We start from the raw sequence: 25,015 nt of genomic DNA on the forward strand, positions 1-25,015 counted from the left end.
CCTTGTCCCCAGGCGTTTGTCTGGTAACGAGATCACCATCGCCATAACAGCGACAGCAAAGAAGGAGTATCAACAGATTCTATGCACATAAAAGCTGTTGAACTGCCAACTGAACTGCTACGGTATGTGATGGGAAGTCTGTTTTAAAGTCACAAGGCACTAATAAAAAAGGTGTTCAGCACCAAATCACATTCACCATCACAGTATACCTCCTTCCTGTTACATCCATCCATCCATCCATCCATCCAGAGTGAAGCTTCTCACAGCTTCCCATCCCCTCTACAATGTGTCCTCCTGACACAGGGGCTACAGTAAACTGCGCTAATCCGAATGGCACCACGGTTACGTCACAGCCGGCCAGCGGTTAGTTTGTTGGGTTGGTTGCGTCATCACCAGAGCAGCACGCCTCTGATTAAAGTTGCACAGTTAGGTGATCCCCCTGATTACAAAGGATCCCCGCACCACTTGACATCCATTTGAGAGATTTGGAGGGGGACTGGGGATTACATCCCTGGATCATTGCATCCCTTCCTGATATCATGATCCTGTCCAATAGGCGTGGGTGCTTGATGACTGTATAATGGTCCGTTGACCGAAGAGGGATCCCCCAGTATTGTGCTGTACCAAGACTACTGCATTCATCAATGAGTGGATCAATACACGAGGCAGGTTAGGTTAGGCACTGAACATTCAGTCCTGCTGTCCACACAGCCAATTCTGATGTGATTAATCAGCTGTTGCAGCCACTATATCTGGCTGTTTCAAATGAATGTCTTTAGGAAAATAATTGTTATCCAACATCACATAGGCAGCTTTTGCACACTGACATTGGAAGGCTGTACTTGTCTTTAGTGATGCCTGGGTGCAGTGCTTTGTTGAAGAATATCCAGACTGCTTGAGTATACAGTAGGGCAGCTGTTTCCAGCATAAAGCCTCCAGAACAACCAGCAAATGAGTTCTAGGAGACAGAGCAGAGGGCTTCAACTGTTTCTCCTTGGAGCAGAGCCTTGAAATGTATTAGTGTGCTCTAACAGCATGGCATTAGATAGCAGTGGTGGTCTTTGGAACTATTCATTGGCAGGCCATTCATTTGTTCAGCTTTCTGTGAGCTCTGACAATGGATGGAGAGTGGCCCCAACAGGACAGAGTGGGAAACGACTGAGAGTAAAAGCAGCTGGACTAGCTATCGCTCTTTCTTGAGTGGCACGGTCAGAGTGTATGTGTGCGTGTGCGTGTGTGTGCATGCAAGTGCGTGCCCGCGCTTGTGTGTGTGAGAGAGTGAGACTGTGCTCGTTGGTGTGTTTTCATGGTAACCCTCGCCATTGACTCCACAGATGAAGCCTGGTTCCGTTCCAACACTTCTCTGACCTAGTGTTAACCTAAACAAAGCTCTATGCCTGGGCAGACAGTGTGATTGGCTGTTACTGTATACTGGGAACAAAAGGTATAAATATAAACAAGGCTCAGTCTAATTAGGGACATTTCCACTCAGCAGCACATCCTCTTCCAGGAAATGGATCCTTTCTCCTGGCACACCATTCATTGTGCTTCCAGCCCTGCACAGTGTTGTTCTTCAACCTAACATTTGTCGTATTTCAACATCGTTACTGTTTAGAAAGCAAACGCTATAATGTGCAACATTGTGGAAAATGGAGCAAGGCCTTTTCAACCAAGAAGCCACGCCTCTGGTTACACACATTTCCATATGACATGACTTTTTGTCATAGTTAAGATATCAATACTGGTAAACTGAGGTATCAACAAATAGTAAATCATCAATACTGGTAAACTGAGGTATCAACAAATAGTAAATCATCAATACTGGTATACTGAGGTATCAACAAAGAGTAAATCATTAATACTGGTATACTGAGGTATCAACAAAGAGTAAATAATTAATACTGGTATACTGAGGTATCAACAAAGAGTAAATCATTAATACTGGTATACTGGGGTATCAACAAAGAGTAAATCATTAATACTGGTATACTGAGGTATCAACAAAGAGTAAATCATTAATACTGGTATACTGAGGTATCAACAAAGAGTAAATCATTAATACTGGTATACTGAGGTATCAACAAAGAGTAAATCATTAATACTGGTATACTGAGGTATCAACAAAGAGTAAATCATTAATACTGGTAAACTGAGGTATCAGCAAAGAGTAAATCATCTTAGTAAGAGGCTGTGCCAGGAAGAGTGCTATGTGCAAAAGCCACACAACACCACTGACCCCGTTATTCTGAGTAAACAAACACATCAACCATATCAAGCAAGTGAGTTGACCGTAAGTTTTCCCCCTATCACCTTTCAAAGTTCAGTCTGAAACAGATTTAGGGCCGCTAACGCAGCGGAGTGGAGTGGGCTCTCTGTCAGACAGTCCAGGTGCCCTCGCTTGTTTATCGGGCAACGTGGTGACAGCCTGGGCTGCTGAGATACAGAACGGCTCAACTCCCATGGCCCATAGCTCATAGCACATTTCAACTCATTGCGTGTTAAATGGAAATATAAAGACAAACTTAAACTACTAGGGCAATGAATGATGACTCATTTATCGTGTACACAAAAAAAGTACACAGCCAAAATAAATACACTTTAAACGACACAACAGTAAGGTAAAAAAAAAAAAAAATGTTCTATGTAATGATGGTAATCCAGCCTTTCTCAGAACTCCCAAGGAAACAAGAATGAGATATCTCAAATGGATTATCCTGCCCACAAACTTAAATAAACACTTGGAACAGTTTGTTTAAAACTAAGAGCCTAAAACCACGACTGTTTATACAACAGCAGCAACATAATATTTTTGAACATTGTGAACTACTTTTTAAAACACAAACTGACTAACTAGTACAAATTTGCAGCACAAGTAGAAGGGTCTATAGATGTGCCACAATAGTAGGATTGTAGGCTACCATTAATCTGGAGGCAAAATAAACACACTCCTGTTTAGGAGAGGTGCTGGCTAGCGGAGTAGAACACCTGTTTAGGAGAGGTGCTGGCTAGCGGAGTAGAACACGTGTTTAGGAGAGGTGCTGGCTAGCGGAGTAGAACACGTGTTTAGGAGAGGTGCTGGCTAGCGGAGTAGAACACCTGTTTAGGAGAGGTGCTGGCTAGCGGAGTAGAACACGTGTTTAGGAGAGGTGCTGGCTAGCGGAGTAGAACACGTGTTTAGGAGAGGTGCTGGCTAGCGGAGTAGAACACGTGTTTAGGAGAGGTGCTGGCTAGCGGAGTAGAACACGTGTTTAGGAGAGGTGCTGGCTAGCGGAGTAGAACACCTGTTTAGGAGAGGTGCTGGCTAGCGGAGTAGAACACCTGTTTAGGAGAGGTGCTGGCTAGCGGAGTAGAACACGTGTTTAGGAGAGGTGCTGGCTAGCGGAGTAGAACACCTGTTTAGGAGAGGTGCTGGCTAGCGGAGTAGAACTCCTGTTTAGGCGAGGTGCTGGCTAGCGGAGTAGAACACCCGTTTAGGAGAGGTGCTGGCTAGCGGAGTAGAACACCTGTTTAGGAGAGGTGCTGGCTAGCGGAGTAGAACACCTGTTTAGGAGAGGTGCTGGCTAGCGGAGTAGAACACCTGTTTAGGCCAGGTCCTGGCTAGCGGAGTAGAACTCCTGTTTAGGCGAGGTGCTGGCTAGCGGAGTAGAACTCCTGTTTAGGCGAGGTGCTGGCTAGCGGAGTAGAACACCTGTTTAGGAGAGGTGCTGGCTAGCGGAGTAGAACTCCTGTTTAGGAGAGGTGCTGGCTAGCGGAGTAGAACACCTGTTTAGGCGAGGTGCTGGCTAGCGGAGTAGAACTCCTGTTTAGGCGAGGTGGTGGCTAGCGGAGTAGAACACCTGTTTAGGAGAGGTGCTGGCTAGCGGAGTAGAACACGTGTTTAGGAGAGGTGCTGGCTAGCGGAGTAGAACACCTGTTTAGGAGAGGTGCTGGCTAGCGGAGTAGAACACCTGTTTTGGAGAGGTGCTGGCTAGCGGAGTAGAACACCTGTTTAGGAGAGGTGCTGGCTAGCGGAGTAGAACACCTGTTTAGGCCAGGTCCTGGCTAGCGGAGTAGAACTCCTGTTTAGGCGAGGTGCTGGCTAGCGGAGTAGAACTCCTGTTTAGGCGAGGTGCTGGCTAGCGGAGTAGAACACCTGTTTAGGAGAGGTGCTGGCTAGCGGAGTAAAACTCCTGTTTAGGCGAGGTGCTGGCTAGCGGAGTAGAACACCTGTTTCGGCCAGGTGCTGGCTAGCGGAGTAGAACTCCTGTTTAGGCCAGGTGCTGGCTAGCGGAGTAGAACACCTGTTTAGGAGAGGTACTGGCTAGCGGAGTAGAACACCTGTTTAGGAGAGGTGCTGGCTAGCGGAGTAGAACACCTGTTTAGGAGAGGTGCTGGCTAGCGGAGTAGAACACCTGTTTAGGCCAGGTCCTGGCTAGCGGAGTAGAACTCCTGTTTAGGCGAGGTGCTGGCTAGCGGAGTAGAACTCCTGTTTAGGCGAGGTGCTGGCTAGCGGAGTAGAACACCTGTTTAGGAGAGGTGCTGGCTAGCGGAGTAAAACTCCTGTTTAGGCGAGGTGCTGGCTAGCGGAGTAGAACACCTGTTTAGGCCAGGTGCTGGCTAGCGGAGTAGAACTCCTGTTTAGGCCAGGTGCTGGCTAGCGGAGTAGAACACCTGTTTAGGAGAGGTGCTGGCTAGCGGAGTAGAACACCTGTTTAGGAGAGGTGCTGGCTAGCGGAGTAGAACTCCTGTTTAGGAGAGGTGCTGGCTAGCGGAGTAGAACACCTGTTTAGGCGAGGTGCTGGCTAGCGGAGTAGAACTCCTGTTTAGGCGAGGTGCTGGCTAGCGGAGTAGAACACCTGTTTAGGAGAGGTGCTGGCTAGTGGAGTAGAACACCTGTTTAGGCCAGGTGCTGGCTAGCGGAGTAGAACTCCTGTTTAGGCCAGGTGCTGGCTAGCGGAGTAGAACACCTGTTTAGGAGAGGTGCTGGCTAGCGGAGTAGAACTCCTGTTTAGGAGAGGTGCTGGCTAGCGGAGTAGAACACCTGTTTAGGCGAGGTGCTGGCTAGCGGAGTAGAACACCTGTTTAGGAGAGGTGCTGGCTAGCGGAGTAGAACACCTGTTTAGGAGAGGTGCTGCCTAGCGGAGTAGAACTCCTGTTTAGGCGAGGTGCTGGCTAGCGGAGTAGAACACCTGTTTTGGCGAGGTGCTGGCTAGCAGAGTAGTACACCTGTTTAGGAGAGGTGCTGGCTAGCGGAGTAGTACACCTGTTTAGGAGAGGTGCTGGCTAGCGGAGTAGAACACCTGTTTAGGAGATGTGCTGGCTAGCGGAGTAGAACACCTGTTTAGGAGAGGTGCTGGCTAGCGGACTAGAACACCTGTTTAGGCGAGGTGCTGGCTAGCGGAGTAGAACACCTGTTTAGGAGAGGTGCTGGCTAGCGGAGTAGAACACCTGTTTAGGCGAGGTGCTGGCTAGCGGAGTATAACACCTGTTTAGGAGAGCTGCACACAGGGTGTAACGATGAAGACAGCTGGTCTGTGGAAACATTGGTTATTAGGTTATTAAATTACTGCATCTGAGCTACTAGAGTGTTTGGCGGCTCTCCTTTTCTTTACCATTAATCTGATGCCAGATAAGACTTCTGGGAAAAGCTGAGCAAAGCCATACGCTGTCAAGGTCACTGATACAGCTCAAACATCAAAGTAATGCTTAATAGGGTTGAAAACAATTACTGTAACACAACACATACACATCTGTCATGGCAATCTGGCCGATGTAATACAGAACTCTTGGCCTCCAAACTGTCTCTCCACTTTGGAAACATTGAACAATGGGATTCAAACTTCGAACGCCGTAATAATGTATTTATAACGTGGTTTGTGCTGTGGTGAAGACAGCCACAGTCAGTACTGCTGACCCATGGTGGTCAGTCCACGTGGCCGCAGGGCCGTGCTAGTCAGATGTGGGAGAAAGGCCACACCAGCTTTGTCTGGAAAGAGGGGCAAAGTTCAACGCTGCTGGAGCTTCTGATTTTTGGGGTCACCATCATTGAACAAGCCCCCCTCATTGGTAAAACAAGAGAATGACTTTGTTTGCTGCACCACAGGGGCATAGTCTAACCCACGTGGAGAGGTGGAAACACACTCGAATAACAAAACATACCCTGCCCTGTTTGTTCATCTCAAACACACGCAGCTTAGAGACATAACACACAGCAGTATCCACAAAGCATCTCAGACTACGACTGCTGATCTAGGATCTGTCCATATAATCTTATTAATTATGATCTAAAAGGACATTAGGGAAAGTACTCAGACTATTCTAAAATGGAGTTGAAAAAAAATCTATCTACTCAAAGTACCCCATTATGACAAACCGAAAACAGTTAAAAAAAAAAATATTGCTAATTTATTAAAAATAAAAACATACATTTTCTATGAGACTCGAAATTGAGCTCAGGTGCATCCTTTTTCCATTGATCATCCTTGAGATGTATCTACAATTTGATTGGAATCCACCTGTGGTAAATTCAATTGATTGGACATGATTTGGAAAGGCACACACCTGTCTATAGTTGGCAGTGCAGGTCAGAGAAAAAGCGAAGCCATGAGGTCCAAGGAATTCTCCGTAGAGCTCCAAGACAGGATTGTGTCGAGGCACAGATCTGGGGAAGGGTACCAAAAAATATCTGCAGCATTGAAGGTCCCCAAGAACACAGAGTCCTCCATCATTCTTAAATGAAAGAAGTTTGGAACCATCAAGACTCTTCCTAGAGTTGGCCGCCCACCCAAACTGAGCAATCGGGGAAGAAGCGCCTTGGTCAGGGAGGTGACCAATAACCTGATGGTCACCCTGACAGAGCTCCAAGGTTCCTCTGTGGAGATGGGAGAACCTTCCAGAAGGACAACCATCTCTGCAGCACTCCACCAATTAGTCCTTTATGGTAGAGTGGCCAGACGGAAGCCACTCCTCAGTAAAAGGCACACGACAGCCTGCTTGGAGTTTGCCAAAAGGCACCTAAAGGACTCAGACCATGAGAAACAAGATTCTCTGGTCTGATGAAACCAAGATTGTACTCTTTGGCCTGAATCCCAAGCGTCATGTCTGGAGGAAATCTGGCACCATCCCTACGGTGAAGCATGGTGGTGGCAGCATCATGCTGTGGGGATGTTTTTCAGCGGCAGGGACTGGGAGACTAGTCAGGATCAAGGGAAAGATGAACAGAGCAAAGTACAGAGAGATCCTTGATGAAATCCTGCTCCAGGGCACTCAGGACCTCAGACTGGGGTGAAGGTTCACATTCCAACCTGATGGAGTTTGAGAGGATCTGCAGAGAAGAATGGGAGAAACTACCCAAATACAGGTGTACCAAGCTTGTAGCTTCATACCCAAGAAGACTCAAGGCTGTCATCGCTTCCATAGTTGCTTCAACAAAGTACTGAGTAAATGGTCTGAATACTTATGTAAATGTGATATTTCCTTTTTTATATATATACACATTTGAAAACATTTCTAAAAACCTGTTTTTGCTTTGTCATTATGGGGTATTATGTGTAGATTGATGAGGGGAAAAATGGAATCTATTTTAAAATAAGGCTGTAGCGTAACTAAATGTAAAAAAGGTCAAGGTGTCTGAATACTTTCTGAATGCACTGTAATGGCAGCAGATAAGGGCAGCAGATAAGGGCAGCAAATAAGGGCAGCAGATGAGGACAGCCAGTGGGAAGAACAGTAAACAGTTGAACTAACAGCTCAAATCAAAACTCAATGAGTCATTGACAGCAGTTGACCTTGTAACTGAAACAGGAGGGGCTGGCTGGCGAGTGTGCACTGAACTCTGACCTCTCACCTGGGTGACTGGAGAGGCCTACATATAACCTGTCAGACACGGGCTGACCCCAGACCATGAAGTCATGTCTAGCACCTCCGGTGGAAGCAGAATTACACCAGCTGCTGTATTGTGTATGATGTATGGTGTATGGTCTGAAAGAATTAAGTTATTTTTAACACATCTCTCCACTCTTGCTTGCTATGTTTGGCAATGTGTTGCAATAGAAAGAGGTGGTTGCAGGTATCTAACTCAGACTTCATATGATCTGTCAAGATTTGGAGAAAAAATAAGAAACCCGCACACTGCTCTTTAATAAGCTTTATGTATCAACCTCAAGGCCTTCAGCATAGTATCACTGCTCTTTAATAAGCTTTACGTATCGACCTCAAGGCCTTCATCATAGTATCACTGCTCTTTAATAAGCTTTACGTATCGACCTCAAGGCCTTCATCATAGTATCACTGCTCTTTAATAAGCTTTACGTATCGACCTCAAGGCCTTCAGCATAGTATCACTGCTCTTTAATAAGCTTTACGTATCGACCTCAAGGCCTTCAGCATAGTATCACTGCTCTTTAATAAGCTTTACGTATCGACCTCAAGGCCTTCAGCATAGTATCACTGCTCTTTAATAAGCTTTACGTATCGACCTCAAGGCCTTCAGCATAGTATCACTGCTCTTTAATAAGCTTTACGTATCGACCTCAAGGCCTTCAGCATAGTATCACTGCTCTTTAATAAGCTTTACGTATCGACCTCAAGGCCTTCAGCATAGTATCACTGCTCTTTAATAAGCTTTACGTATTGACCTCAAGGCCTTCAGCATAGTATCACTGCTCTTTAATAAGCTTTACGTATCGACCTCAAGGCCTTCAGCATAGTATCACTGCTCTTTAATAAGCTTTACGTATCAACCTCAAGGCCTTCAGCATAGTATCACTGCTCTTTAATAAGCTTTACGTATCGACCTCAAGGCCTTCAGCATAGTATCACTGCTCTTTAATAAGCTTTACGTATCGACCTCAAGGCCTTCAGCATAGTATCACTGCTCTTTAATAAGCTTTACGTATCAACCTCAAGGCCTTCGTCAGGGCAGTTATGAAGTGTGAACCATTTTGGGGATGTTCCTCTGTGTAAAGGAGAATAGTGTGATTAGACATGGTAGTAGGTCCCTCCGTGATAAGAAGTGTACAATGTTATTAGGTTTGGGTAAGTAGGAGGGTATGGTACAATGTTATCAGGTTTGGGTAGGTAGGAGGGTATGGTAAAATGTAATCAGGTTTGGGTAGGTAGGAGGGTATGGTACAATGTTATCAGGTTTGGGTAGGTAGGAAGGTAGGTATGGTTCAATGTTATCAGGTTTGGGTAGGTAGGAGGGTATGGTACAATGTTATCAGGTTTGGGTAGGTAGGAGGGTATGGTTCAATGTTATCAGGTTTGGGTAGGTAGGAGGGTATGGTTCAATGTTATCAGGTTTGGGTAGGTAGGAGGGTATGGTTCAATGTTATCAGGTTTGGGTAGGTAGGAGGGTATGGTTCAATGTTATCAGGTTTGGGTAGGTAGGAGGGTATGGTACAATGTTGTCAGGTTTGGGTAGGTAGGAGGGTATGGTTCAATGTTATCAGGTTTGGGTAGGTAGGAGGGTATGGTACAATGTTATCAGGTTTGGGTAGGTAGGAGGGTATGGTACAATGTTATCAGGTTTGGGTAGGTAGGAGGGTATGGTTCAATGTTATCAGGTTTGGGTAGGTAGGAGGGTGTGGTTCAATGTTATCAGGTTTGAGTAGGTAGGAGGGTATGGTACAATGTTATCAGGTTTGGGTAGGTAGGAGGGTATGGTACAAAGTTATCAGGTTTGGGTAGGTAGGAGGGTATGGTTCAATGTTATCAGGTTTGGGTAGGTAGGAGGGTGTGGTTCAATGTTATCAGGTTTGGGTAGGTAGGAGGGTATGGTACAATGTTATCAGGTTTGGGTAGGTAGGAGGGTATGGTTCAATGTTATCAGGTTTGGGTAGGTAGGAGGGTGTGGTTCAATGTTATCAGGTTTGGGTAGGTAGGAGGGTATGGTACAATGTTATCAGGTTTGGGTAGGTAGGAGGGTATGGTTCAATGTTATCAGGTTTGGGTAGGTAGGAGGGTATGGTACAATGTTATCAGGTTTGAGTAGGTAGGAGGGTATGGTTCAATGTTATCAGGTTTGGGTAGGTAGGAGGGTATGGTTCAATGTTATCAGGTTTGGGTAGGTAGGAGGGTATGGTTCAATGTTATCAGGTTTGGGTAGGTAGGTAGGAGGGTGTGGTTCAATGTTATCAGGTTTGGGTAGGTAGGAGGGTATGGTACAATGTTATCAGGTTTGGGTAGGTAGGAGGGTATGGTACAATGTTATCAGGTTTGAGTAGGTAGGAGGGTATGGTTCAATGTTATCAGGTTTGGGTAGGTAGGAGGGTGTGGTTCAATGTTATCAGGTTTGGGTAGGTAGGAGGGTATGGTACAATGTTATCAGGTTTGGGTAGGTAGGAGGGTATGGTTCAATGTTATCAGGTTTGGGTAGGTAGGAGGGTATGGTTCAATGTTATCAGGTTTGGGTAGGTAGGAGGGTATGGTTCAATGTTATCAGGTTTGGGTAGGTAGGAGGGTATGGTTCAATGTTATCAGGTTTGGGAAGGTGTGGTTCAAAGTTATCAGGTTTGAGTAGGTAGGAGGGTGTGGTTCAATGTTATCAGGTTTGAGTAGGTAGGAGGGTGTGGTACAATGTTATCAGGTTTGGGTAGGTAGGAGGGTATGGTACAATGTTATCAGGTTTGGGTAGGTAGGAGGGTATGGTTCAATGTTATCAGGTTTGGGTAGGTAGGAGGGTATGGTTCAATGTTATCAGGTTTGGGTAGGTAGGAGGGTATGGTACAATGTTATCAGGTTTGGGTAGGTAGGAGGGTATGGTTCAATGTTATCAGGTTTGGGTAGGTAGGAGGGTGTGGTTCAAAGTTATCAGGTTTGGGTAGGTAGGAGGGTATGGTTCAATGTTATCAGGTTTGAGTAGGTAGGAGGGTATGGTTCAATGTTATCAGGTTTGGGTAGGTAGGAGGGTGTGGTTCAAAGTTATCAGGTTTGGGTAGGTAGGAAGGTAGGTATGGTTCAATGTTTTCAGGTTTGGGTAGGAAGGTAGAATTGGTTAATATAGAGGTAGGGAGGGTTGCTGCAATCGGCTCAGGAAGGGAACTGAGTTCATCAGCAGTGGAGACACTAATGACTCACAGGATGTCACAGTGTGTCACTTCCTCTTTCTAATGTGCTCTGCGCTGTGGGTAGCTGTGAGCTGAAGGAGACTATCAGGGTGGGTCCATACCTGTGGGGCTCTGACAGTCCTGCTTAGCCCAGCAAAAAGAGCACAGACTGACTGATGGACAGATCACAGAACATAGTAGAACCAGAGTCCTCCCAGTCACTCTGACAACACCGGAGAGAGAGAGCGAGAGAAAGAGAGAGAGAGAAAAGAGCGAGAGAGAAAAGAGAGAGAAAAAGAGAGAGAGAGAGAGAGAGAGAGAGATGGAGGGTGGGATGGAGGGGGGGAGGGAGGGGGGGAAAGAAGAGAGAGAGAAAAGAGAGAGAGAGAGAGAGGGGGAGGGTGGGAGGGAGGGAGAGAAGAGAGAAAAGAGAGAGAGCTAGAACGCTTTAATATTTTTCTGGCACCATGGGTACGAGTCAGTCCACGTAGTCGCAGGTCTGTACTAGTCAGATGTGGGAGAAAAGCCAGCCTCCTGCCGCTGTTTGCAGAGCAATGTCTGGAAAAAGGGGGAAAGTTCAAGGCCGCTTGTTGCTTCTGTTTTTGGGGTCACCATCTTTGAACAAGCTCTCCTCTTCGGTAAAACAAGAAATATGAGAATGACCTCGTCTGCTGGGCCAGAGGGGGCAGAGTCTAACCCACGAGGAAAGGTGCAAACACACTGGGAAACATCCTCCACCCTCCATCCTGTCCTCTCCACACCTCCACCCTGTCCTCTCACCTAAACCCTGTCCTCTCCTCTCCTCACCTAAACCCTGTCCTTTCCTCACCTCCACCCTGTCCTCTCCTCTCCTCACCTCCACCCTGTCCTCTCCTCACCTCCACCCTGTCCTCTCCTCACCTCCACCCTGTCCTCTCCTCTCCTCTCCTCCACCCTGTCCTCTCCTCTCCTCACCTCCACCCTGTCCTCTCCTCACCTCCACCCTGTCCTCTCCTCTCCTCTCCTCACCTCCACCCTGTCCTCTCCTCACCTCCACCCTGTCCTCTCCTCCACCCTCTCCTCTCCTCACCTCCACCCTGTCCTCTCCTCACCTTCACCCTCTCCTCACCTCAGTCCTCTCCGCACCTCTACCCTGTCCTCTCACCTAAACCCTGTCCTCTCCTCTCCTCACCTAAACCCTGTCCTTTCCTCACCTCCACCCTGTCCTCTCCTCACCTCCATCCTGTCCTCTCCTCACCTCCATCCTGTCCTCTCCACACCTCCACCCTGTCCTCTCACCTAAACCCTGTCCTCTCCTCTCCTCACCTAAACCCTGTCCTTTCCTCACCTCCACCCTGTCCTCTCCTCACCTCCACCCTGTCCTCTCCTCACCTCCACCCTGTCCTCTCCTCACCTCCACCCTGTCCTCTCCTCACCTCCACCCTGTCCTCTCCTCACCTCCACCCTCTCCTCTCCTCACCTCCACCCTCTCCTCTCCTCACCTCCACCCTCTCCTCTCCGCACCTCCACCCTGTCCTCTCACCTAAACCCTGTCCTCTCCTCTCCTCACCTAAACCCTGTCCTTTCCTCACCTCCACCCTGTCCTCTCCTCACCTTCACCCTCTCCTCACCTCAGTCCTCTCCGCACCTCCACCCTGTCCTCTCACCTAAACCCTGTCCTCTCCTTTCCTCACCTCCACCCTGTCCTCTCCTCACCTCCACCCTGTCCTCTCCTCTCCTAAACCCTGTCCTCTCCTTTCCTCACCTCCACCCTGTCCTCACCTCCACCCTGTCCTCTCCTCTCCTCACCTCCACCCTGTCCTCTCCTCACCTCACCTAAACCCTGTCCTCTCCTCACCTCACCTAAACCCTGTCCTTTCCTCACCTCCACCCTGTCCTCTCCTCACCTTCACCCTCTCCTCACCTCAGTCCTCTCCTCACCTCCACCCTGTCCTCTCCTCACCTCCGCCCTGTCCTCTCCTCAACTCCGCTCTGTCCTCTCCTCAACTCCGCCCTCTCCTCACCTCAACTCCGCCCTCTCCTCACCTCACCTCCACCCTGTCCTCTCCTCACCTCCGCCCTGTCCTCTCCTCACCTCCGCCCTGTCCTCTCCTCAACTCCGCCCTGTCCTCTCCTCAACTCCGCCCTGTCCTCTCCTCAACTCCGCCCTGTCCTCTCCTCAACTCCGCCCTGTCCTCTCCTCAACTCCGCCCTGTCCTCTCCTCAACTCCGCCCTGTCCTCTCCTCACCTCCACCCTGTCCTCACCTCCACCCTGTCCTCACCTCCAACCTGTCCTCTCCTCCACTCTGTCCTCACCTCCACCCTGTCCTCTCCTCCTTCCTCTCCTCTCCTCACCTCCACCCTGTCCTCACCTCCACCCTGTCCTCTCCTCCACTTTGTCCTCTCCTCCACTTTGTCCTCTCCTCCACTCTGTCCTCTCCTCACCTCCACCCTGTCCTCACCTCCACCCTGTCCTCTCATCCTTCCTCTCCTCACCTCCACCCTGTCCTCACCTCCTTCCTCTCCTCACCTCCACCCTGTCCTCACCTCCACCCTGTCCTCTCCTCCACCCTGTCCTCTCCTCCACCCTGTCCTCACCTCCACCCTGTCCTCACCTCCACCCTGTCCTCACCTCCACCCTGTCCTCACCTCCAACCTGTCCTCACCTCCACTCTGTCCTCTCCTCCTTCCTCTCCTCCTTCCTCTCCTCTCCTCCACCCTCTCCTCACCTCCATCCTGTCTTCACCTCCATCCTGTCCTCTCCTCCACCCTCCCCTTTCCTGGCATGGTGTCATTAGGTAGGGATTAGCAGAGAGGTGAAGAGCATCCCTCCACTACAAACTGTAGTGTGGAGTAGCACTGAGCACCCATCATCATCAGTTCATGTCTACTATCAAGTGGGACCAACTCCAAATAAAATACAGCCTTTTCTACAGCTCCCGAGTGGCGCAGCGGTCTAAGGCACTGCATCTCAGTGCTTGAGGAGTCACTACAGATTGGGAGTCCCATAGGGCGGCGCACAATTTGCCCAGCGTCGTCTGGGTTTGGCCGGTGTAGGCCGTCATTGTAAATTAGAATTTGTTCTTAACTGACTTGCCTAGTTAAATAAAAAATAAATAAAAATAGGTTTCAAGGAGCAAATCAGCCAAGGATCTAGTTAAACTCATGGCACACACCCAGATCAGATGGGGACTTTTTCATGCTGAGAAATTAAGGGGAAATAGAACAATGGCTAAAGTATAGTTGGAGATTCCAGCACTGACACACAGGTCAAACACAAGCTGAAGTTGAATCATTTAACACATGAAACTGAATGAATATAAAGAGAACCCACCCCCCCCCAAAAAGAAACTGTCTGCAGTAGCGGGAGATTCCAGCATTAACCCACCAGGTTGCATAGAACAGGGTGACTCAATTATTCTCTGGGGAGGGGGGTGGGGTTATGGGAATAGAGGAGTGAGTGCCAGCATCTCTTCCTCTCCCCTGACTTTCTTACACCCTCCGGACTGGCCTCTGACAATAACACAGGCCTTGTGAGGAGGCTCTGATGTCACAAGCCTGCTTATTGATTTACTGTGGCCAGCGTAATGAGAAGCAGACCCTATGTGTCACTGCTATGAGCACAATGTTCTCCTTAAGTTAACAAAGTAAAGAGTCATGAACCCGCTGTTAAGCAACTACCTTGCCCCCCCCCCCCCCCCCCTCTCTCTCTCCCTCCAGAATAGATACAACGGTCTGTTGGATCGCTACAGATGGAAATTCTTAAAGCAGAGTTGCTGTGGAAGTACACATTGCTGGACAGGATATCCTGTATTACTCACATCTATGATTACCTAAACACCTCCTGACCGTAAGGATAAACATCAGTGTGTGTCAACAGAAAGCAGAATACCACCAAAAATGTCACATAGGAAGACAAAACTTAAAATCAGTGGCCTTAAGTAGTCCTGAGTGGTGCAGCGGTCTAAGGCACTGCATCTCAGTGCTAGAGGCGTCACTACAGACCCTGGTTTGATCCCGGGCTGTATCACAAATGGCCGTGATCAGGAGCCCCATAGGCGGCGCAGAATTGGCCCAGTGTGGTCCGGGTTAGGGGCGGGTTTGGCCGACATTGTAAAATAAGAATTTGTTATTAACTGACTTGCCTAGTTAAATAAAGGTTAAATAAAGAAAAAATTGAAGGACACTCAACAAGCACAGCACTTACACAAATGACTGATGATTGGCTGAGAGAAATTGATGATAAAAAGATTGTGGGGGCTGTCTTGTTAGACTTCAGTGCAGCTTTAGACTACTTTAGACTTTAGACGATTATCGATCATAGTCTGCTGCTGGAAAAACGTGTATTATGGCTTTACACCCCCTGCTATAATGTGGATAAAGAGTTACTTGTCTAATAGAACACAGAGGGTGTTCTTTAATGGAAGCCTCTCAAACACAATCCAGGTAGAATCAGGAATTCCCCAGGGTAGCTGTTTAGGCCCCTTGCTTTTTTTTTTTTTTTACTAATGACATGCCACTGACTTTGAGTAAAGCCAGAGTCTCTATGCATGCAGATGACTCAACACGTCAGCTACTACAGCGACTGAAATACTTAACGAAGAGCTGCAGTTAGTTTCAGAGTGGGTGGCAAGGAATAATTTAGCCCTAAATATTTCTAAATCTAAAAGCATTGTATTTAGGACAAAACATTTACTAAACCCTAAACCTCAACTAAATCTTGTAATAAATAATGTGGAAATTGAGCAAGTTGAGATGACTAAACTGCTTGGAGTAACCCTAGACTGTAAACTGTCATGGTAAAAACATACTGATACAGTAGTCTGTCCATAATAAAGCAATGCTCTGCCTTCTTAACAACACTATCAACAAGGCAGGAACTACAGGCCCTCGTTTTGTCACACCTTGACCTCTGTTCAGTCGTGTGGTCAGGTGCCACAAAAAATTGCAATTGGCTCAGAACAGGGCAGCATGGCTGGCCCTTGGATGTACACAGAGAACTAATAAACTCAGCAAAAAAAAACGTCCTCTCACTGTCAACTGCGTTTATTTTCAGCAAACTTAACATGTGTAAATACTTGTATGATCATAAGATTCAACAACTGAGACATAAACTGAACAAGTTCCACAGACATGTGACTAACAGAAATTGAATAATGTGTCCCTGAACAAAGGGGGGGGGGGGGGGGGGGGGGGGGGGGTCAAAATCAGCTGCATTAAGTACTGCAGTGCATCTCCTGGACTGCACCAGATTTGCCAGTTCTTGCTATGAGATGTTACCCCACTCTTCCACCAGGCACCTGCAAGTTCCCAGACATTTCTGGGGGGAATGGCCCTAGCCCTCACCCTCCGATTCAACAGGTCCCAGACATGCTCAATGGGATTGGCTCTTCACTGGCCATGGCAGAACACTGACATTCCTGTCTTGCAGGAAATCACGCACAGAACGAGCAGTATGGCTGGTGGCATTGTCATGCTGGGGGTCATGTCAGGATGAGCCTGCAGGAAGGGAACCACATGAGGGAGGAGGATGTCTTCCCTGTAAAGCACAGCATTGAGATTGCCTGCAATGACAACAAGCCCAGTCCGATGATGCTGTGACACAACGCCCCAGACCCTGACGGACCCTCCACCTCCAAATCGATCCCGCTCCAGAGTACAGGCCTCGGTGTAACGCTCATTCCTTCGACAATAAACGCGAATCCGACCATCACCCCTGGTGAGACAAAACCGCGACTCGTCAGTAAAGAGCACTTTTTTCCAGTCCGAAGACGATCTGCTGTCCGTCCTGCCTCCCTGTAGCGCTGTCTTAGGCGTCTCACAATACGGACATTGCAATTTATTGCCTGGCCACATCTGCAGTCCTCATGCCTCCTTGCAGCATGCCTAAGGCACGTTCACACAGATGAGCAGGGACCCTAAGCATCTTTCTTTTGGTGTTTTTCAGTCAGTAGAAAGGCCTCTTTAGTGTCCTAAGTTTTCATAACTGTGACCTTAATTGCATACTGTCTGTATGTTGTTAGTGTCTTAACGACCGTTCCACAGGTGCATGTTCATTAATTGTTTAATTGAACAAGCATGGGTAACAGTGTTTAAACCCTTTACAATGAAGATCTGTGAAGATAATTTTCATGAATTTTCTTTGAAAGACAGGGTCCTGAAAAAGGGTTGTTTCTTTTTTTGCTGAGTTTATTAATAATATGCATGTCAATCTCTACTGGCTCAAAGTGGAGGAGAGATTGACTTCATCACCACTTGCATTTATGAGAGGTATTGACATGTTGAATGCACTGAGCTGTCTGTCTAAACTACTGTCACACAGCGCGGACACCCATGCATACCCCACAAGACATGCCACAAAAGTTCTCTTCACAGTCCCCAAGTCCAGAACAGACTATGGGAGGCGCACAGTACTACATAGAGCCATGACAACATGGAGCTCTATTCCACATCAAGTAACTGATGCAAGCAGTAAAATTAGATTTTTAAAAACAGATAAAAAAACATCTTATGGAACAGCGGGGACCGTAAAGCAACACAGACACATGCATACACACACACACGATAACATGCACACTATACACACACATGGATTTAGTACTGTAGATATGTGGTAGTAGTGGAGTACGGGCCTGAGGGCACACAGTGTGTTGTGAAATCTCTGAATGTATTGTAATGTTTATAAAATTGTATACAATTCCTTAATTTTGCTGGACCACAGGAAGAGACAGCAGCTAATGGGGATCCAAAATAAATACAAATACCTAGGTGCCCTAAACACTGAGTAGACACAAGAGAAACATATGAATATGAATTTGATGACACCCGACCGTGATTGGGAGTCCCACAGGGTGGCGCACAATTGGCCCAGCGTTGGCCAGGGTAGGCCGTCATTGTAAATAAGAATTTGTTCTTAATAACTGACTTGCCTAATTAAATAAAGGTTATATTAAAATAAAAAAAATACAATTTGTCTTGTCCAGGAGGCAGAACTGAGCTATTTCAGGTCAAAATTGTAAAAATCTATGAAACCAAAAATGTGCTTCTTTGGTCTTAATTTAAGGTTAGGCTTTATAATTAGCAGTATGCTTAAGCTTAGGGTTAGGTTTAAAATCCGATGTTATGACTTTGTGGCTGTGCCAGCTAGTGACCACTCTGCAGAGCTGCCTCCAGTACAAGATTGCTAACCTGCACATTTGAACGTAAGCTCATGAAGTATGTTTTGTTGGGAAAAACAAGTCTGCATGTGCATCAGTGTGTGTGTGTGTGTGTGTGTGTGTGTGTGTGTGTGTGTGTGTGTGTGTGTGTGTGTGTGTGTGTGCAAGCGTGCTTGCATGCACGTAACTCACATAGAGACAGGATGACACACACACACACACACACTGTAAGCTACAGCACTGTCCTTTATGGCAGCCCCTCTCTGATTACCCTGGGTAAATGTGCGTTATTGCCGCTCGTATGAAGAGCCCTAACATGGTTGACACACATGCAGCGCCGGGTAAATTTCCACTCTGCACAATCTTCAGTTGTCTTGCTGAGGGGAGGGCTTGTCAGTGTGTAGCATCGGGTGTCTGTCACCCCCCTGGTCAACCGGATATCATGACCCAAATATTAAACACCCCAAATAATGGCCACAAAGCAGACAGACAGAGAGAGAGAGAGCTAGAGAGAGAAAGAGTGAGGGAGAGAGAGAGATGGCCTAAACTCACCAAAGGCATGCGTGTGTGTGATTTATTTTAGAATGCATTGTTTTTAATTATAATGACCCAACTGAAGCCGGGTGGGCGGGTTGTCCGCTTTGACGCCTCGCTCAATTATCGCTGGCGCTGTTGTCACACAAAACAAAACAAATATTGTCATTATTAACTTTTTTTGGAGCTCATTTCAACTGGAAGAGGTAGCTAAGGGTTGAGGCTTTACCATACATGCTACATTAGACCAATTCATCCACTTATGGAAACAACATTGCGATCAGCAAAGGCGATTAGAGATATGGACTATCCTGCTAGCATACAAGCACTGCTCTGCCTGTCCCTTCCTTTCCACCCGCCGTGCTCTGATTGCTCCACACGCCCGCTTCTGGTGAGTTTTTCACTGGAGAGTCTCTAGTCAAATGTTAAGGTACTCGTGTCTCAGCCAGAGGCTTCGTGTAGACCTCCTCACACCTCCAAATCAAAGTCAGGCGAATCAGTGCCCAGAGGACTGCACACATCTTCAAATGATGAGAATGAGAGAGGAGCTGAGAATGAGAGAGGGGGCTGAGAATGAGAGAGGAGCTGAGAATGAGAGAGGAGCTGAGAATGAGAGAGGGGGGTGAGAATGAGAGAGGGGGGTGAGAATGAGAGGGGAGCTGATAATGAGAGGGGAGCTGATAATGAGAGAGGAGCTGAGAATGAGAGAAGGGGGTGAGAATGAGAGAGGGGGGGTGAGAATGAGAGAGGAGCTGAGAATGAGAGAGGGGGGTGAGAATGAGAGAAGAGCTGAGAATGAGAGAGGAGCTGAGAATGAGAGAGGAGCTGAGAATGAGAGAGGGGGGTGAGAATGAGAGAGGGGGGTGAGAATGAGAGGGGAGCTGATAATGAGAGAGGAGCTGAGAATGAGAGAGGGGGGTGAGAATGAGAGAGGGGGGTGAGAATGAGAGAGGAGCTGAGAATGAGAGAGGGGGGTGAGAATGAGAGAGGAGCTGAGAATGAGAGAGGGGGGTGAGAATGAGAGAAGAGCTGAGAATGAGAGAGGGGGCTGAGAATGAGAGAGGGGCTGAGAAAGAAAGAGGGGGTGAGAATGAGAGAAGAGCTGAGAATGAGAGAGGAGCTGAGAATGAGAGAGGGGGGTGAGAATGAGAGAGGGGGGTGAGAATGAGAGAGGGGGGTGAGAATGAGAGAGGAGCTGAGAATTAGAGAGGGGGGTGAGAATGAGAGAAGAGCTGAGAATGAGAGAGGGGGCTGAGAATGAGAGAGGGGCTGAGAAAGAAAGAGGGGGTGAGAATGAGAGAAGAGCTGAGAATGAGAGAGGAGCTGAGAATGAGAGAGGAGCTGAGAATAAGAGAGGGGGGTGAGAATGAGAGAGGGGGGTGAGAATGAGAGGGGAGCTGAGAATGAGAGAGGAGCTGAGAATGAGAGAGGGGGGTGAGAATGAGAGAGGGGCTGAAAGAGAGGGGACTAAGAATGAGAGGGGGTGAGAATGAGAGGGGGTGAGAATGAGAGAGGGTGAGAATGAGAGAGGGGGGTGAGAATGAGAGAGGGGGCTGAGAATGAGAGAAGAGCTGAGAATGAGAGAAGAGCTGAGAGTGAGAGAGGAGCGGAGAATGAGAGAGGGGGCTGAGAATGAGAGAGGGGCTGAGAAAGAGAGAGGGGCTCAGAATGACAGAGATAATCTGAGAATGACAGAGATAATCTGAGAATGAGAGATAAACTGAGAATGAGAAAGGGGCTGAGAGAGAGGGGGCTAAGAATGAGAGAGGGGGTGAGAATGAGAGAGGGGGCTGAGAATGAGAGAGGGGGCTGAGAATGAGAGAGAGGGCTGAAAATGAGAAAGGGGGGTGAGAATGAGAGAGGGGGCTGAAAATGAGAGAGGGGGTGAGAATGAGAGAAGAGCTGAGAATGAGAGAGGGGGCTGAGAATGAGAGAGGGGGCTGAGAAAGAGAGGGGGGCTGAGAATGACAGAGATAATCTGAGAATGACAGAGATAATCTGAGAATGAGAGATAAACTGAGAATGAGAGATAAACTGAGAATGAGAGATAAACTGAGAATGAGAGAGGAGCTGAGAATGAGAGAGGAGCTGAGAATGAGAGAGGAGCTGAGAATGAGAGAGGGGGCTGAGAATGAGAGAGGGGGCTGAGAATGAGAGAGGAGCTGAGAATGAGAGAGGGGGGAGAATGAGAGAGGGGGGTGAGGAGGGGGTGAGAATGAGAGAGGGGGTGAGAATGAGAGAGGGGATGAGAATGAGAGAGGGGGGAGAATGAGAGAGGGGGGAGAATGAGAGAGGGGGGAGAATGAGAGAGGGGGGTGAGGAGGGGGTGAGAATGAGAGAGGGGGTGAGAATGAGAGAGGGGATGAGAATGAGAGAGGGGGGTGAGAATGAGCGAGGGGGGTGAGAATGAGCGAGGGGGGTGAGAATGAGCGAGGGGGGTGAGAATGAGCGAGGGGGGTGAGAATGAGCGAGGGGTGAGAATGAGCAGGGGGGTGAGAATGAGCGAGGGGGGTGAGAGGGATAATAAAAAGGTGGAGGAAGGTGCTTACTGCTGCTGGAGGAGGGAAAATAAATGTTCCAATCAATTTCCCAGGCCCAGAGGGTTGAGTCAATGAGTCATTACACAGAGGGAGATGCTCCTCTGGTCGGCCTGATACCACAGAGTCTGGATCAACTGCTGGTACCTTAGAGACCCTCTAAAGAGGATGAGCCCTCAACCCTGACCCCTAACCCCTGGCCATCTGCCAGCAGCATAGGACAAGTATGTATATGTGTATAGGTGATGGGATTGTACAGTGGAGCAACTGCTGATTTTGGGGTTTCCATCCTATTGGTGCATGAAGTTGGATGAACAGAAGTGCTGTGGTGGTGTTCTATTCCAAGAGATTCAACCTAATTTAACCCTTCGACTGTGTCAAAGTTCAAACACACAGTGTCATAGAACTCTAGGTCAAACTCTACACTGCTAGTTATAGGAAGATGTGGGGTTGATACTTCACCCAGGCCTTGACCGGAAGGCCAAACACTCCCCTACACATACCTACCTACCAGGGTCTACCCGGGTCCACCAGGGTCTACACGGGTCCACACTGGTCCACCAGGTTCTACCCGGTTTTACCAGGGTCTACGTAGGTCTACCCGGTTTTACCGGGGCCTACCCGGGTCTTAACGTACAATACAGTATGTGACAAGGACAGGACGGAATTTTCCATACAAAACCTTTTAGGTTCAGGGGCTCCACTTGGCAATAAAAGTGGCGTGACCAGGGTGTTTGGCCCCATGAAGAACCAGGTTTAGTAGAGGTCTGTGTTTGTCTATCAGGCACTGGGGACCAGCGGAAAATTCCCACTCCCACTCACAGGTCTGAAGGATCTGAGACACTCCTCCACGGTAGCCCCCCACCGGCCACATTTCTCTTTCACCGCCCTAACGGTTAACGGCAGCCGTGGTTTTTATGGGAAAGGGCCCAGGGGGATTGTTTTGTTGTCAGGGCTAACAGCCTCGTCCGTAAGGTTGTGACGGCTACATTTGTTGGTGTCTGTCCAGCCCTATGCACAATTCTTAGAAAACATCTGGTGACATCTGTAGCACCTGTTGGGGGGGGGGGGGTACATGTGCGTGTGTGGGGGGTACGTGTGTGTGTGTGTGTGTGTGTGTGTGTGTGTGTGTGTGTGTTATGTGTGTGTGTTATGTGTGTGTGTTATGTGTGTGTGTGTGTGTGTGTGTGTGTGTGTGTGTGTGTGTGTGTGTGTGTGTGTGTGTGTGTGTCTGTGTGTGTGTCTGTGTGTGTGTCTGTGTGTGTAAGTTTGAGTAGAGTGGCTGCTGACCTACATGGCAAGGCAAATTGATCTGAATAGAGATGGATGCTTCTATCACTGGTTTCAAAAGTTTCTCAGCAGTCTAAATCTTCCCATACCCTGTGGGTTATGTAACACACACACAGTACCCTGTGGGTTATGTAACACACACACAGTACCCTGTGGGTTATGTAACACAATGCATCTGTAGCACCTGTTGGGGGGGGGGGTACATGTGCGTGTGTGGGGGGTACGTGTGTGTGTGTGTGTGTGTGTGTGGTACGTGTGTGTGGTACGTGTGTGTGTGTGTCTGTGTGTGTGTCTGTGTGTGTGTCTGTGTGTGTATGTTTGAGTAGAGTGGCTGCTGACCTACATGGCAAGGCAAATTGATCTGAATAGAGATGGATGCTTCTATCACTGGTTTCAAAAGTTTCTCAGCAGTCTAAATCTTCCCACACGGTCAGAATGTGCTAATCAGCTCACTAAGACCCTGACAGAGTCAATAAAAAGGCCAGGGAAACTAGTGATGTTTGTACCACTCAAAAGCCAAATGGCTAGTATGCTTGCATGAGAACATCGATCTGGACCGGGGAAGACATGTCGGTGTTGTGTGGAGATTCAGAGATGGGACAATACTGGGGGTCTTCATACCTGTGTCCCAAGGCAGCCTACCATCATGTGGGTGAGCAATTTGGCAGCAAACATGGGGAAGCGAGAACACAGCAGGTGGGATATGATGGCCAAGACGAAAGCTGAGGATCAGACCAAAAAGAAATGCTTTGTCATTCCATGTCAACCATAAAAACCCATGTTTTATACTTGGATCAAAAATGCTTGTAGTAAGACCATCTAAAACCGAGTGGGAGGGGATTGTAGGACGGGAAGAGGCCCGAGCGACATCCAAAAGGAACAACAGTGATGAGGCAGACAGAATGGAGACATGGAGAGCGAGAGAGAATGGAAGGAAAAAGACAGAGGAAACGGAGGGAGATACACATATACAGAAGAGAGAGAGAGATATAAAGACAGAGGGAGATACACATATACAGAAGAGAGAGAGAGATATAAAGACAGAGGGAGATACACATATACAGAAGAGAGAGAGAGATAAAAAGACAGAGGGAGATACACATATACAGAAGAGAGAGAGAGATAAAAAGACAGAGGGAGATACACATATACAGAAGAGAGAGAGAGATAAAAAGACAGAGGGAGATACACATATATAGAAGAGAGAGAGATATAAAGACAGAGGGAGATACACATATACAGAAGAGAGAGAGAGATAAAAAGACAGAGGGAGATACACATATACAGAAGAGAGAGATAGATAAAAAGAGAGCGAGAAACAAAGAAAGATGGATGTAGTAGAAACGAGGACTGGAGGCTAAACTAGGTGAACTGAATACCTAAAGAGACTCTTCATCCATACTGTACCTGAGATGCAGATGAAGCCTGAGGCGTAGAAGGCCTCGTTGTAGGAGGCCAGGGAAGCCATCTGGGCGTGGGCCGTGTACACAGACAGGTGGGAGCATGCACACTCCACATAGTTCCCACTGTCATCCACTACCCTGCAGAACTGCCCGTCTGACAGCCAGCTAGAGGAGAGGGAGAGAGAGAGATAATACAGGAAGTAGTCAGCCTTAGGCAGGAAGTTCATATGTTCTGATTGGAACATCCAGCTGTGTAGTGTCTCTGCTTGATTGGTTGCTCCAATGTGTCCACTCTCAGATACGTTAGGGAACTCAGATCATTTCAAAGGGTGACATGTATGACAAGATAAGAGCATAGAACTCATATTTTTTCCTTATGAAAATGAAGTTCATTTACTTTGTGCCTGACAGACAAGACTGATTGTCCTAGTCATGACTGCAAAGTCCATGACAAACTTTAATAGACCTGCTATCAGTGCAGTGAGACAAGGAGAAAGTTGAACAGGCCTCTCTTTTCCCCCTCAGGATGACGTTATCAACGCTGTCGTCTGCTTGGTTATCTGGGAGATGGATTGTTGAGACCGCTGCTCCACGGGCCAAACCAAACCGGAGAAATCTGCTTCCTATTACAGGCTGTTCAGCCAAGAGTCCCACTCCGGTCCTCCTCCGTAATGTTCTTTCTAACACACTTCTGAGGGGCGGGAATGTTTGGGAACTTGGAGCAGAACAAACTGAACCCTCACAGACATCACAGAGCAGTCTAGGCCAGCGCAGAGAGGGATTGAGGGAGGCCAATTCATCTATATCCAAAGAAAGAGGTCATGGCTGGACAGAACCTGATCCCTGAACTCTGACCTCTCTGCTAGAGGCTGACCTGAAGTGTGAGGTTCACACCTACAGAGCAGACTTGAGAAGAAGGGGGAGGACCCTTTAACTCACCTAAGTGATTGTGTCCTACAGTCATTTCACTCACACACCACATTATTACATGGGTTCAAGTTCAGGATAGCAACAGAAATTAAGAAAAATGTACATTTTGGGGAATTAATAAAAAACATAGAATGTGTGATTAAGAATGCTCTGTTTG

The 25,015-nt window shown here is 47.8% G+C and overlaps 1 protein-coding gene across 1 annotated transcript in view; it reads right to left on the reverse strand.

Moving 5' to 3' along the window:
• Positions 1-25,015, reverse strand: part of LOC120050345 (adhesion G-protein coupled receptor V1-like) — a 211,817-nt gene that overhangs the window by 79,161 nt on the left and 107,641 nt on the right. Inside the window, exons 81-82 of the mRNA XM_038996933.1 lie at positions 23,933-24,093; positions 23,147-23,247 (exon numbers count right to left, since the gene is read on the reverse strand). Coding sequence (XP_038852861.1) covers positions 23,147-23,247; positions 23,933-24,093 — 262 coding nt within the window. The remainder of the gene's footprint in view (positions 1-23,146; positions 23,248-23,932; positions 24,094-25,015) is intronic.

The sequence above is a fragment of the Salvelinus namaycush genome, chromosome 1, assembly GCF_016432855.1.
Source record: "Salvelinus namaycush isolate Seneca chromosome 1, SaNama_1.0, whole genome shotgun sequence".
Taxonomy (NCBI): Eukaryota; Metazoa; Chordata; class Actinopteri; order Salmoniformes; family Salmonidae; genus Salvelinus; species Salvelinus namaycush.